The sequence below is a fragment of the Myotis davidii genome, unplaced genomic scaffold, assembly GCF_000327345.1.
Source record: "Myotis davidii unplaced genomic scaffold, ASM32734v1 scaffold86, whole genome shotgun sequence".
Lineage (NCBI taxonomy): Eukaryota > Metazoa > Chordata > Mammalia > Chiroptera > Vespertilionidae > Myotis > Myotis davidii.
This window is the reverse complement of record NW_006298058.1, coordinates 1,527,838-1,541,956: the sequence shown is the minus strand read 5'-3', so window position 1 is coordinate 1,541,956 and position 14,119 is coordinate 1,527,838. Positions and strand designations below refer to the sequence as shown.

At 38.7% G+C, this 14,119-nt stretch overlaps 1 protein-coding gene across 5 annotated transcripts in view; it reads left to right on the top strand.

Annotated features, from left to right (window-relative positions):
- Nucleotides 1–14,119, top strand: part of ARHGAP21 (Rho GTPase activating protein 21) — a 135,526-nt gene that overhangs the window by 263 nt on the left and 121,144 nt on the right. For all 5 annotated transcript variants that reach the window (XM_006773817.2, XM_006773814.2, XM_006773813.2 and 2 more), the window contains exon 2: nt 172–613. In XM_006773817.2, coding sequence (XP_006773880.1) covers nt 536–613 — 78 coding nt within the window. In that variant the 5' untranslated portion in view covers nt 172–535. The remainder of the gene's footprint in view (nt 1–171; nt 614–14,119) is intronic.

The following is a 14,119-nucleotide window of genomic DNA, read 5'->3' as shown; positions in this document are numbered from 1 at the left end:
AATTACCCCCGCCCCCCGGAGGCTTGTTTCAACTTTAATTTGTGTGGCTCATCTGCATGGATCGCATTCCCTTTCCAGGTGTTGGAAATGCGCGCTTGGGGTGGACTTGTGGGCAAGGGTAAGGTCAGCGTCTGGAGAAAGTTCACGCCCTTTAACTTTTCCCTGTTCCAGGAGCGATCTCCTTGGGAGCTGACGCTGGAGCCTTCCCGACCCACTCAGATTCCACGCGGACTCGGGAGGAAGGGGACCGCTTTCTGCCTTGGCCTCCCTCGCTGCCTAGAAGCCGGCCTTTGTTTTTGAAGTCTGGAGAGATGGACGAAGAAGGTGCCGTCAGTTGAAGCCCGAAGAAGGAATCATCAAGGGCATCCTGCGGGGGCTTCATCAAAACATTGCTTCCCTGGCCCATTATTGGTTTCCCTGGCCCCGTCTCTCCTCGGAGCCTGGTGTGGAATTATTACCCTTTTTGCTGTGTGGCAGCCTTTCCCCCCAATGTGGACTCCAAAGGATTGGCCCCTTCTTTGTGATTTGAAATGAAATGATGGCCACACGTCGGACTGGTCAGCCAGAGGGAGATGGTGACACGCTGAAGGCCCACGGGTCCCCCGCCTGTGAGGTAAGTGCAGAGGCAGCCTCCCTGGCCCACTGTGGCCTGGGGTTTTGGGGGTGCCCTCTCTCGGTGCGGGGGGAGGGACGCTTGCCACCGGGCCTAAGAAGAGGCTTTGGGGGGGCTTTTATGTTAGCTGCTTGGTGGGAGCACCCCTGCCTGACCATGAGCAAGGTGAAGCCTCACCCATTTTTATTTCCAGGAACTGCGGGTGATTCCTTTGCAGGAAAGTTTTCCTTACTTTGAAATGTCCCCATCTTAGTCACCGCTGAGGCTGAGCAGGGAATTCTCCCATTTCAGTTGTCTGGGAATACCAAACTGCCCTTCAGTCGCCATCCTCCAGGACTCGTGGCGCTGGGCTGGTAGGGGGTGGCTCTGTGAATGCGGTGTGTGCACATCTAGGTTTGCTCTCTGAGGTGGTGGTAGTTGCTGTGCTCCTTGCACCTGAAGCTTCCTCCCTGATACCAGTGGGTGTCCTGGCTGCTGTTGATGCGGATCTCTGTTTTGGGTAGAAAAACACGTCTTTCCTAATGGGCATTTTGGGTACAGCCTTGGAAAACTACTTTATAGAATTGTCATTCCACCTCCCTGAAAACTCTCCTGCCTTTACTGATACTTACTAAGGCTCACCGCAGACCTGTGAGCTGCTCTGGGGTGTTGGGTGGCTGGCATTGCCTTCAGACCAGCATCTTTGGAAAGGCCCAGAAGACTTTATGCCAGGCTTCTTGAAATGTTTTGAGCAGGCAGGACAGAAATCATAGGAAGTCCATTGATATGCCCTGTTGCCTCGCATTTATGTTTTCCCATTATATTTGGAGTTTACTGCTATAATGACTATATTGTGTTTAGTTTGTTAGTGATAGTTTCTGTAATTTGCTTGCTAAATGTACTGAGTACTGCTATCCTTATAAACTTTACTTTTGAACTGCCTATATTTTTATTGAAAGATTGAAGGTTACTTGTGATAGCAATAACATTCTCAAATGAGCCTTCACTCTCAGTAGGTGTTAAATTTTAACTTTGTGGTCATCAAAACAAGGTCTAGTTCCAAGGGTGTGAGTTTTGGCATTTTAATAAAAATGAATCAGAAGTTAAATTTTTGTTTGGAAAGCATGCACAGAAAATCACATCATGTAGTTTACTTCATATTGAATTAAAAAGTGCTGAGAAAATAGGGAGGTAAGTACAGTACAGTTTATAAGAACTATAGTTTACAGTGAGAATCAGTGTTTTGCTTTTTGACACCTGTAAACACCTGCTTGCAGGTAAAAAACATGGTTAAGTATAACACCACAATCCTCTGATCATGGTAAACCATAATCACTCCTTTTGGAAGGTCAACCTACAACTGGTGATTGCTTAATGTGTATTGTAGTTACATAATAATATGTACTATGGTCCTAAAGCCTTATTTGTCATTGTCTTGAGAATACTTTAATTAGCATTCATTTGCATTAATTTGCAAGGACTAATGTTATTTGAATTTTTTTTGGAGGGGGGAGCATTTAAAGGATGCCCTGCAATCAAGAATTTATAATGACACATCTTGTCCTTGGCTTACAAGGCAATGTTTCCAGTTGCAAACTTGGCTTTTATTAACAATGACAGTTATGTGTTTTTTTAAGGGCTGTGAAATTTGTTTTCACTTGGCCCTTACTGCTGGCATGGCCATATTATTTCTAGTCTGGGAATCAAAAAGCGCTGTATTTTGCTCATTTAAAGATTATATACATACTTGAGTGTAAGTATCAACTTTAGGTGCTAGAAACTTAAGTTTTTGAACACTGTATTTAATTTTGGTGCTTAATTTTATCTGAAGTATTACATTCTAGGCTAGTATTGTCATTCTTTAAAAACTTTAAAACCAATAGCTGTGTTGTAAATGTGTGTTGGAATAATAAATCTATGTGTTCTTACCTAATTAAGAGAGGAGGATCTATGTTTTAATGTTAATGCTTTTAATAAGCTTAAAAGTTTAACATTGTAGAACAGAGCAATTCATGTAGTGAGTTAATAGGATTCACTGTTTCATGCCTTATCTAATTAGCTAACTCCACCTTCTATGATAAGATCATTGCTTTGTTGAAAAATAATCAGAAATTTTTTATTCATCTTAAGGATTAGAATCTAATTGTGTCAGTATACCAGTAAATGTAGGCACCACCTTCTAAGAATATACTGGAAGGTTAAAAAACAAATAACAATCCTCCTATGTAATAAAGAGTTGCGACAGTCCAGTAGAATATATCTAGATTGGCATTATACAGTGATGATAACACATTGTGTTCACACAAATTTATATACTTTGCATATCGAAGATGTATTTTTCAAAATTGGTTTCACTTATTCTGATAATTCTTTTTTGGTGTGTGTGTGTGTGTGTGTGTGTGTGTGTGTATACTTCTTGACCTGAGAAGTATTCTGACACCTAGCCTTGAGTAACATTGCTCATAAAATCACTTCGTTAGATTCTCTGAGTCCTCTGATATTCTCTCCCCTTTTCATATCATAGTGTATTTATCCTTTGAGGTTAAACTTGCTTTTGCTTTTTCTTCTTTTTTATTTTTCCAAAGATGAAAACTGGCTTTCAGCTTTCTAGACACATATACTTTCCCCATTTCAGCACTTATTTTATTTTTCATCCGTAGTTCATAGTGTTGTCCAAGCGTTTAGCAATTTCACCATCTATTATTACAATAAACTTACTAATGCTAATTAACTTATTTTATGTTTTGCTTCTTCACCTAGACTAAGTTTATCCTATGACTATATGTATTATAGCTGATGAAAAATATCTGTTGGTTGATTTTGGAATAGTGTAAATAATAAAATAAGGCATTTTTTTGGTACGTGAGTTCATATAAAATTTTATATTTTGCTCTTCTTTCTGGAATACATTCTATACACTTTGCTTTTATCCCAGATTCCCTTATTGGTTCTTAAGCTCTCCCTCCATACCTCTCCCTCTTGCTCTTTCTTTCTGTTTTTAGGATTCTTCCTCGTCTGCCCCCTTCCTGTTAGTTGTAACCAGACTCAGGCCCTCCCATTCCTCTATTCTCTTTTCTCATTCCCTGGGTTTTATTTTACATTCTCCCATGGCTTTAATTTAATTTTAGTGTATGTCAGTGATTCCAAATTTAGCACTCTATTGCAGATTTTATTTTTTATGTCTAGACCTGTATAGCCAATTGCTGTTTACCAGTGTTTTTATTTTTTATTTTTTGGATAGCGTACAGGCATTTCAAACTCAACAAATTGTTCCCCTACCATCAACTGTGTTTCTTCTTTTAGTGAGTAGCACCACTATCTCCTTATTTGTCCAGGTCAAAAACTAGGTTATCATCCCTGACTCATCTTACTCCTCTTTCCTCCTATCCAAAGTCCTATTGAGTCTACATTCCAAATCCTACTGTCACTACCTGAGCTAAGGCCAGCTACATCTCCATGGTGAGCCCAGGCCAGGCCATCTCCTTCCATCGCTCTGTCCCTGCCATAGGCTGCTCCTCCTGCAGTAGAAAGCTGATCATTGCATTCCCCTGTTTAAAAATTTTTCTGGTTTCCCATTGCCTTGGGAATAAAGTTCAAACCCTGAGAAGTTTTACAGGACAATGACAGTCTGGTTTGCCCATCTCCTTTCTCATCTGTTTCCTCGTTTCCTCTTTCTGTACAGCTTCCCCTGAGCTGCTTTCAGTTCCCCTGGGGCATCAGTGTCTCTTCACTTCAGGTCCTTGTAAGTGCAGCTTTCCATCACCCTTCCTTCAGTCCCCTCCTCTGCCTTCACCTCTCCCTAGCTGATTTACTCATCATTCTGTACTTTTCTTCAGTATTACTTCTCAGGAAAAGCCTTCCCTGATCTTCCAAGAATGGATTAGTTGCCCCTAGTGCAGAGGTGCTTAATAAATATTTGTTGAATGAATGAATGAGCAGGAAAAGTCGTAATTTTTATTAAATGTTCACTTAGATTTCGGTATATTATACTCTCTTGATTACTCTCCAACTTTATTGTTTCCTCTTCCTCAATCTCTGAGTATAAAACTGCTAATTGATATATGGTATGTATGCACGTGTGTGTGTCTTTACCCCTTGAATTCAGACTCCTATATCCAATTGATCTGACCACACAGAAACTCCACTTGGACATTAAGTAGGCATATCCAAAACCAAATTCCTGCTTCTCTACATCCACTCCCCCAGCTCACCTTCTCAATTTGCTCCTTCTACAGCCTTTCTCATCTTGAGCAATAGTAATCCCACCCTTCCAGGCCAGGCATCGGGAGTGATCTTTGATCTCTCATTTTACTCAGGTATAGCATGCAAGTCTGGTTGACTGGTCTCTCAGCCATGGTAATCAGAGTGGACCTTTTTAAAAACAGATCATGTCACTGCTTTGCTCATATTCCTCTAATGCAGTGGTTCTCAACCTTCCTAATGCCACGACCCTTTATTACATTTCCTCACGTTGTGGTGACCCCCAACCATAAAATTATTTTCGTTGCTACTTCATAACTGTAATTTTGCTACTGTTATGAATGATAATGTGAATATCTGATATGCAGGATGTATTTTCATTGTTACAAATTGAACATAATTAAAGCATAGTGATTAATCACAAAAATAATATGTAATTATATATGTGTTTTCCGATGGTCTTAGGCGACCCCTGTGAAAGGGTCGTTCAGCCCCCGAAGGGGTCGCGACTCACAGGTTGAGAACTGCTGCTCTAATGGCTTCTCATTTCCCCCAGGATAAAAGCCAAAGTTCTGACTGTCCCACAAAGCCCTGTACAGTCTAGCTTCCTCGCCTCCAGTTACTCTCCCCCCACCCCCCTACTCTGTACTGGGTGTTCTGGACTCTTGCTCTTGCGCACACACACCACACATGCCATTCCCCAGAGCTTTCCCACTTGCTGTACCTTCTCCTTGTGACACCCCCAGCCCTGCCAGGGCATCCTCACAGCTGACTTCCTTGTCTGCTTCTGGTTTTGCTTAAAGGTCATCTACTGTGTGAAGCCTTTACTGGGCATTCTGCTTATTGAACGCTTCTCTCCTGCTCCTGTGGCAAGACCTGCCCTCCTTCCTTGCGTTATTTTTCTCCCTGTCACATAATCTCCCTCTGGCATGCTTATCTGAGTTTTGCATGTTTATTTGGATGGATACTGTATCTAGAATGTGTTAAGTGCAGTTTGTTCGCATTGTATTTCTTGTACCTAGAAGAGTACTTAGCACTGTTAGGACCTCAGATTTTTTCCCAAGGAATGAATGAAATGAGGACTAAGAAACACTCCAAAATGTCATTGAGCTTCTTTCTAGGTATATAATATGTGAATACTTAATTCAGATTATACAAAAATATGTAGAGTATGAAGTGTATGTTCTTCCTTAGACCTGCAATTCCAGTAGTACTGCTGTTAACATTTGGTGCCTTTTTTTCTTTACATCCTTCTTACCTTTGGGAAGCTGGTAACCAAGTAACAGTAACCAAGGCAGTGTGTAGTGCACATGTATGAAATAATTTGTACTGAGAGGTGAGATCGTAGTAATTAAAAGACTCATGAACGTGGAATCAGACTGGTGGAGAAAGTATAGAAAGAAAATATGTCTGCGTTCACATATTTTTTGTCTTGAATGAATAGCAAGTATAGGAAAGCTCATTATTACATTTTTTATTTTTTAATATCAAACATTTTATTATGAGCCAAGAATGATCACAACATTGACTATTACAAAATGTTGGCAGTTGTTAATTCTGAATGATGAGATTTTGGGATTATGTTATTTTTGTATTTTCTCTTTTTTGTTTAATTCCAAAAATACAATAAAAAGACCGTTTACATATTTTAAAAAATAGGTAATTTTTTTTATCAGTCTGGTGAAAATCTGGTTTCTAGAAAACCTATACTGCTTAAAATATGCTTAAACACTTTTAGAAAAAGATGCATACTACTAAAAACAATATTTCAACATGGTTTTAAAAGCCTATGTTTTCCTAATTAGAAGCCTAGGATTTATTCTGGACTCATTGTAGTATAACATGATATAACACTATCATTTAATTTTGAATGTGTGTTCGGTCATGCACCTGAATCTGTCAGAATACCATTGCATGTCAGGGGCTTTATGCTGCAAGTTAGGATTCAAGGTAAAGCTTGTTGGAATTAAGATTGGCAGCAGTGCCAGCAGCAGGCATCATTTAAGTGGCATTTCAGCAAAAGTCTGGATTTGAATATGTAGAGCGGGACATATCACTAGAGGAGGGCCATCAAAGAAATGAGGACCCAAGTCTAAGGAAATTTCTCCATACACTGTTACTGTTCCGTAGCATTCATTTCTTCCAAGTTAAACATGTTATTAAGTCCTTGTTTCTTGATTACATAATCTTTGATCTGTCATTGCTTTGTTAGGACCAGGTCAAATATAATCTAGTACAGAAGTGATATTCAGTTTTTTTTTGTTCTTTGCTTTGTGAAGGGACCTGTCATCTTATTATAGTTAATGATGTGCTGATTTAAGTATGGGCACTGCTAATGTTGATAAAGATGCACAGATGCTGGTATTGAAAGCAGCTATTTTCTGTTACAGAGAGACCATATGGTAGGCACTTGTTTTTCTTTCTGGTCGGTGTGATTAGATTAGTAAAAAGAAAGGTTATTGGATTTATGATTGTTCCAGTATTTATCTAATTTTAATTGACCAGAAGGAATTAAATATGTTAAGATATTATGAGCCTTCCATATATTCTTAGTTTAAGTAGGAAGACATCTTCACTCAAAAGTTCAAATTTAGATTGCTTCCACTAAAATGGAGCAATTTTTTTTTTAGTTTACGTTGTCATATTCTTTTTCTTTTTTCTTAATATCCTTATCTGAAGATGGTTTTAATTGATTCCAGAAAGAGAGGAAAGAAAAAGGAGAGGAAGAGAGAGAAACATTAATGTGAGAGAGAAACCTCAATTGGTTGACTCCCTTATGCACCCCCACCAAGGATCGAACCCGCAACCTGGTAAAGTACCCTAATCGGGAATTGAACCCTTGACCCGGTGCACGGGTGAGGCTCTAACCAACTTAGCCACACCAGCCAGGGCAAGCTGTCATATTCTTTAACAAACTGAGTATTGTGCAAATAGTTTATTTTGCAATGAAATCTGGAAGATGGCCTTTTGTACTTCTAAAATAATCTGAAAGACAATGGTAATATTGTACTGTAAGTTGAAGAAACTTAATGTGATGAAAAATATTTTTTGTAAGTTCTCTTTTTTCTAATGATCTAATAATATAGAAGAAATCCCACTGTGTAGATTATGAATAAGATAATAGATTTAAAATCCAAATTTGATATTTCTGAAGATTTATCTACTGGGAAAGTTTTTAGACAGACCAGAACAAACTATTATCAAAAAATGTTAAGTTGAGTGTATTTACTTTTCCGTAGTCAGACCAGCTGCTGTTGAGTTTTCTGTTTGATATTGGACTTGTTTTTGATTCAGAATTGGTTACTTATTGCCTTTCCCCTTGTCGTCTATCTCTGTTCTGAAGAGATCTCTGGCATAGTTATGAGGAATGAGATATATGCAGTGTTGCTTATAACCCCACACTAGTTTCTTGACTTCTCTTGTCTCTGCGTTAATCTTTAATATATATGGACAGGACTCTGTTATCCTGTTAGTTGTAACCAGACTCAGGCCCTAGAGAGAGGAAGGGAGAGTTCAAAACATCAATGATGAGAGAGAATCATTGATTGGCTGCCTTCTGCACGCCCCTTACTGGGGATGGATCCCACAACCTGGGCATATACCCTTGACTGGCATCGAACCTGGGACTTTTCAGTCTGCAGGCCAATGCTCTATCCATTGAGCCAAACTGGCTAGGGCAGGACTTACATTCTTAAGAATATTTTTATTTTCTCCTTACTTACAATGTAGAAAATATCCTTAAATATCAGTAGATAAATAACTATTATATTTCTTCTGGATATGTCTTACTACTATGATTTTGGGGATTTTTTTTTTTTAACTTCGAGATATCTAGATATCTGAATCCCAGTATTTTCCTAATAAATAAAGATTCTGTATTTAAAAGAACTTGTATGCCTGGCTGGCATGGCTCAGTGGTTGAGTGTGGACCTATGAACCAGGAAGTCATGGTTTGATTCATGGTCAGGGCACATGCTCTGGTTGTGGGTTCGATTCTCCAGAGTGGGGCGTGCAGGAGGCAGCTGATCAATGATTCTCTCTCATTGATGTTTCTATCTTGCTCTCTCCCCCTTCCTCTCTGAGATCAATAAAAATGTATATATATTTAAAAGAACTTGTATTAGTATGATTGATGAGACCTACTCTTCTCTGGGTTCTGCATATTGGCTTCTGGAAACATATTTCATATCTAGTGATTGTGAGGGGAGGAAATTGGTCTGGGCACCCAGTTTAAATCAGATCGTTATGCCCTAGGCACATACCTCGTTTGCAGGCTCAATCCCGGGCCCAGTCGGGGCGTGCATAGGAGGCAACCAGTTGATGTGTGTCTCTCACATTGATGTTTCTCTCTCTGTCTCTCTCTCCTCCCTTCCACTCTATCTAAAAATCAATGGAAAAAATATCCTCAGGAAAGGATTAACAAAAATCAATCAATCAATCAATCAATCAATCAATCAGATCTTTATTATAATGGTTTTAGGAAACTGTTTTCAATTTACTCCTTTTTTCATTTAATAATATATTTAGATATCCTTCTCTGCCCATCAGGAGGGGAATGGGGATCTATCTATGTATCCATCTATCATCTATCTATCTCCATTTACAAAACTGATATATATATGTATATGTATATATATATATATACATGCACACACACACATATATATATATATATATAACAGTTTTGTAAATTTAGGAAAGAAGAAACTCTTAAAAAGTACTGTAGACTGTCAAATCTCAGTAGGAAGTTGGGGGTGGATGGGTGAGAAGAGATTAATTAAAGAATTTATATGCATATATGTATGAATCCTGGACACAGACAGTAGTGTGGTGAAGGCCTGGGTCGGGGATGCAGGCTACAAGGGCTCAATGGGGGAAAAAGAGGACATCTGTAATACTTTCAGCAATAAAAATAAAGTTTTTTAAAAAGCACTGCACAAAGGTATTTTCAATATCCAGCCTGCCTGGCTCAGTGGCTGAGCGTGGGCCTTTGAACCAGGAGGTAACAGTTCGATTTCCAGTCAAGGCATATGCCAGGTTGTGGGCTCCATCCCCAGTAGGGGGTGTGCAGGAGGTAGCTGATCAATGATTCTCTCTTACCAGTGATGTTTCTGTCTCTCCCTCTCCCTCCCTCTCTGAAATCAATAAGAATATTTTTTTTAAAAAAGATATTTTCACGGATAATAGTATGGAAAAGAGATTAATTTTGTATGGCTCTGAAGGGCAGAACTAGGATTAGTGGATAGATAGTTAAATGGGCCACTGTGTTCTTTGCAGAGGTAGGATGACCTTCAGCTAAGAGATGACAGAGGGGATTCCTGCTTGGGTAGGAATTTAAGTCAAGTAATTCTGAATGATTATTAGAATCACTTGGACAACTTTTAAAACTACAGATTCTTAGCCCCACACTTAAGCTAATGAATCAGAACAGAATACCTGGGAATGAGACCCCAAAACCTTAACTTTTAAAAAAAGGGCCCCCTGGTGATCTTTTGATGTGAGAACAGAAGAAAGTGACATTCACAGCTACTTTCAAAGACTAAATTCTTATAGTACCCTGACTTCTGACCACTTTGAAATCAATATGAAGAAAAGAGGCAAAAAATATGGAGAGAAAATTTAAGTGACTATGAACCAGTGAAAATTTCAAGATTAAAATTATTTTTTTATTTGTAATGAAACATATTTCTATGTCATTAGTTTTCCAAAATAATATTCTTTTCAAGTAAAATAGATTTTGTGTCAAAAGAGCACTTTAAAATTCAACTAATATGTGTGGGTTTTTTTTGTTTGTTTTTTTTGTATATAATACTTGAATCAAAAGTTAACATTTTTTTAAAAAATATTTTATTGATTTTTTACAGAGAGGACGGGAGAGAGACAGAGAGTTAGAAACATCGATGAGAGAGAAACATCGATCAGCTGCCTCCTGCACATCTCCCACTGGAGATGTGCCCGCAACCCAGGTACATGCCCTTGACCGGAATCGAACCTGGGACCTTTCAGTCCGCAGGCTGACGCTCTATCCACTGAGCCAAACCGGTTTCGGCCAAAAGTTAACATTTTTAAGGTGATCGAACCCTGACTTTGGTCACTTTGAAGCAGTTACTTTTTAGCTGTATTATAAAAGTAATTTGTTTCACGTCATTTTCTTTATGCAAACAACTTAGAATAATTTCTTTGGTGCATTTTGTAATTATTTGTTTAGATTAACTATCAAGAATAGGGAAACTTACAGTGGAAGAAAAAGTATATATTGTTCTTTACCTAAGCATATATTTTGAAGGGTTTCAGAAATCATTCAAACATAAGTAGTAATAAACAAATCATTAACATCTACACACCCTTTCTCCTTTAACACCAGCAGTTATTCTGTCTATTCACTGAATCAATCTTGTCTTTTCAGTCTCGCTGGTTGGGAGATACATTGGCTAATACAATGCAAATACAATGTAAACTAATTACAGAGCCCAGCTGCCACTTCTGCAATAGAAGCAGGATTTCTTGACGTCACTGAGAGTGATGTTGGAGAAGGAGCAAAGCCACTAACAAAGAGGATCTGGCAGAGCCACACCAGCGAACCAATGAAGAAAGCACAATCACGGTTGATAGGCATCTCGAAAGAGAATGATTTGAATTTGAAGGACTAAGGAAAGCGTTTTAGAAAACGGATGTCCTTGAGTGTGATTGCATATAAGGGGATGTATTTCTTTTCTTTTAGGAAGTGATGTTTATTTTGGACCCCAGTGCTAATGACACTGAGAGTTGATAGAAAATCCTAGCTTCTCTAGTTGACTTTGAAATAAAGCTGTTTAAACAGAAGTCCAGGCATAGCTTCTTGAAATGTCCTACTTTTATAATACTTCTTAGATTCCCAAATATTTCAGGGTTCTGAATACTTTAGATGACTTCATTTCTTTTTAAAATCCCTTTATTGGGATATATGAAGAACTGTACATATTTAATGTACACAACTCGGTGAGTTTGCAGGTAAGTATACACGCATGAAGCCATCCCCATCATCGGGGCTGTAAACATATTCATCACCACCCAGTGTTTCCTTCTACCTCCTTGATTATTATTGTTTTTATTATTACGATTTTGTGGTAAGAACACTTAGCATAGGATCTACCACCTTAGCAAATTTTAAGTATACAATACAGCATTGTTAGGCACTCTGCTGTATTGTAGATCTCTGGAACTTATTTATCTTGAGTAACTAAAACTTTGTACCCTTTGACCATCACTTCTCCAAAATCTACAATTACTCTGCTTCTATGAGTTTGACTATTTTATTATTTTCTAATTTAATTATTATTTTTAAATGGTATTTGGTGTGTGTGTGTGTGTGTATTTTGTTAGCCCTCACCTGAAAATATTTTTTTCATCGATTTTTAGATCGAGTGGAGAGGAGAGAGAGAAAGAGAAACATCGATGTGAGAGAGATGCATTGAATGGTTGCGTCCCACCCGTTTGACTATTTTAGATTACAGGTATAAGTGAGATCATACAGTACTTTGTCTTTCTGTGTCTGGCTTATGTCACTTAGCATAATGCCTTCCAGGTCCATCCATGTTGATGCAAATGACAGGATTTTTCTCCTTCTTAAGGATGAACTATATTATCTTCAAGGTCCTGATTTCAGTTCCTTTGTATAAGGACCCAGAAGTGGGATTGTTGGAACATATGATAGTTCTATTTTTAATTTTGGAGGAACCTCTGTATTCTGGCTGTACCACTTTGCACTCCCACCAACAGTGTCCCCAAGGTTCCCTTTTCTCCACATTTTCACTAACACTTGGAGGATGAGCGGATAGCTCATTGTGGTTCCCTGATGATTGGTGAGGTTGGACAGTTTTTCCTGTACCTAGCAGCCATCTGTATGTCCTGCTAGGCTGTAATGTGTTTCTTGGACACATACAGTGCGATAAAGTAGATTTTTAGATAATTTTTTAGGGCTTGAAGAGAGAACATTGAACCCTTATTAAGTACCATACTTCATTTTATCCTCAGGAGGTATGTATTATATCCATTTTAGAGATGTGGAAACCTAGCTACGGAACTTAGTTAAGGTTACCCAGCCAGAAGAGGAATATAATGATTTAATGGATAGAGTGTTAACTTGATCGTAATAGCTTTATTAGAAGGAAGAAAAAAACTTCAGGGAGAAAAATCTTTACTTTGATCTAGATTTAGTGGTTTCACATAGATGGAAATTGTGTTCAATTATTTAAGTGATAAACAGTTCAATGCCAAATTAATAGACAGCTTAAAACTTTTATCAACCCTGTTGTCTTTTGGCAAACTAGGAAACTTGATGTCTTCAAAGTGTCAATTTATGGTACACAATGACTGAAATCTGTTGCTTCCATGTATCACCTTAGTGAGCAAAAGCCATATGCTGAGTTTATTGTCTTAGAGATGGTCTGGTTTGTCAGATAATTTTCTATAGGTTCCTTAAGGTTTTGCTTATTTCTCTAGAGTGCTAGTTTGATCATATTTTACAGATTTTTTAGAGAAAGCCTGTGATTCATTTAAAGCTGAGCAACTGTCACAAGATTTAAAGTGCATATTGGTTGTGACAGAATAGGCATGGGTATGTAAAGTACAACATAGGGAATATAGTAAAAAATATTCTAGTAACTGTGAATGGTGTCAGATGGGTGCGAGATTTATTGGATGATCACTTAGTAAGTTAGGTAATGTCTAATCACTGGGGTGTACACCTGAAACTAATCCTCCTATATAATAAAAGGGTAATAGGCAAATTGGACTGGGAGCTGGACTGGAGTTTGACCAGGGGGCGGGGCGAGCCAGCCAACCATCTTTGGCCCCTCCCCTGCCCAGCCCTGCCCCCAATCAGGGTTGGGGGGCTGATCGTAGGTGGGGCCAGCCACTAACCTCCTGCATACCCTCCCCCCTGCCAGCCCTGCCTGATCTGCCCTGATTGGGTTGGGCTGGCCAGACCCCATCGGTGCACAGGGCCTCTAGTATAATAATATATATCAACTGTAATTGAAAAATAAACAAATGATTTTCAAAATAAAGTACATATACTTCTTCCTTATAATGTCTTACTATCAAACATAAAACATTCACTCAAAGAAAATGGCACATCCATTATCCCCTGAATATGAATAAAGTCTGAAGTGTTTTTCATGTTTGTTCATGTCCGTTTTGCCTTTCCCATGCCTTCTCATTTGTGTGAATCCCATACTTCATTCAAAGTCTGGCTCAGATTTTACCTGCTTGGAAAGCTTTCTCTGGCCTTAGTGACCCTGGGCAGAAAAGATGTTCCCAGCCCCAGGGGAGAGGGTCTTGCTTCCT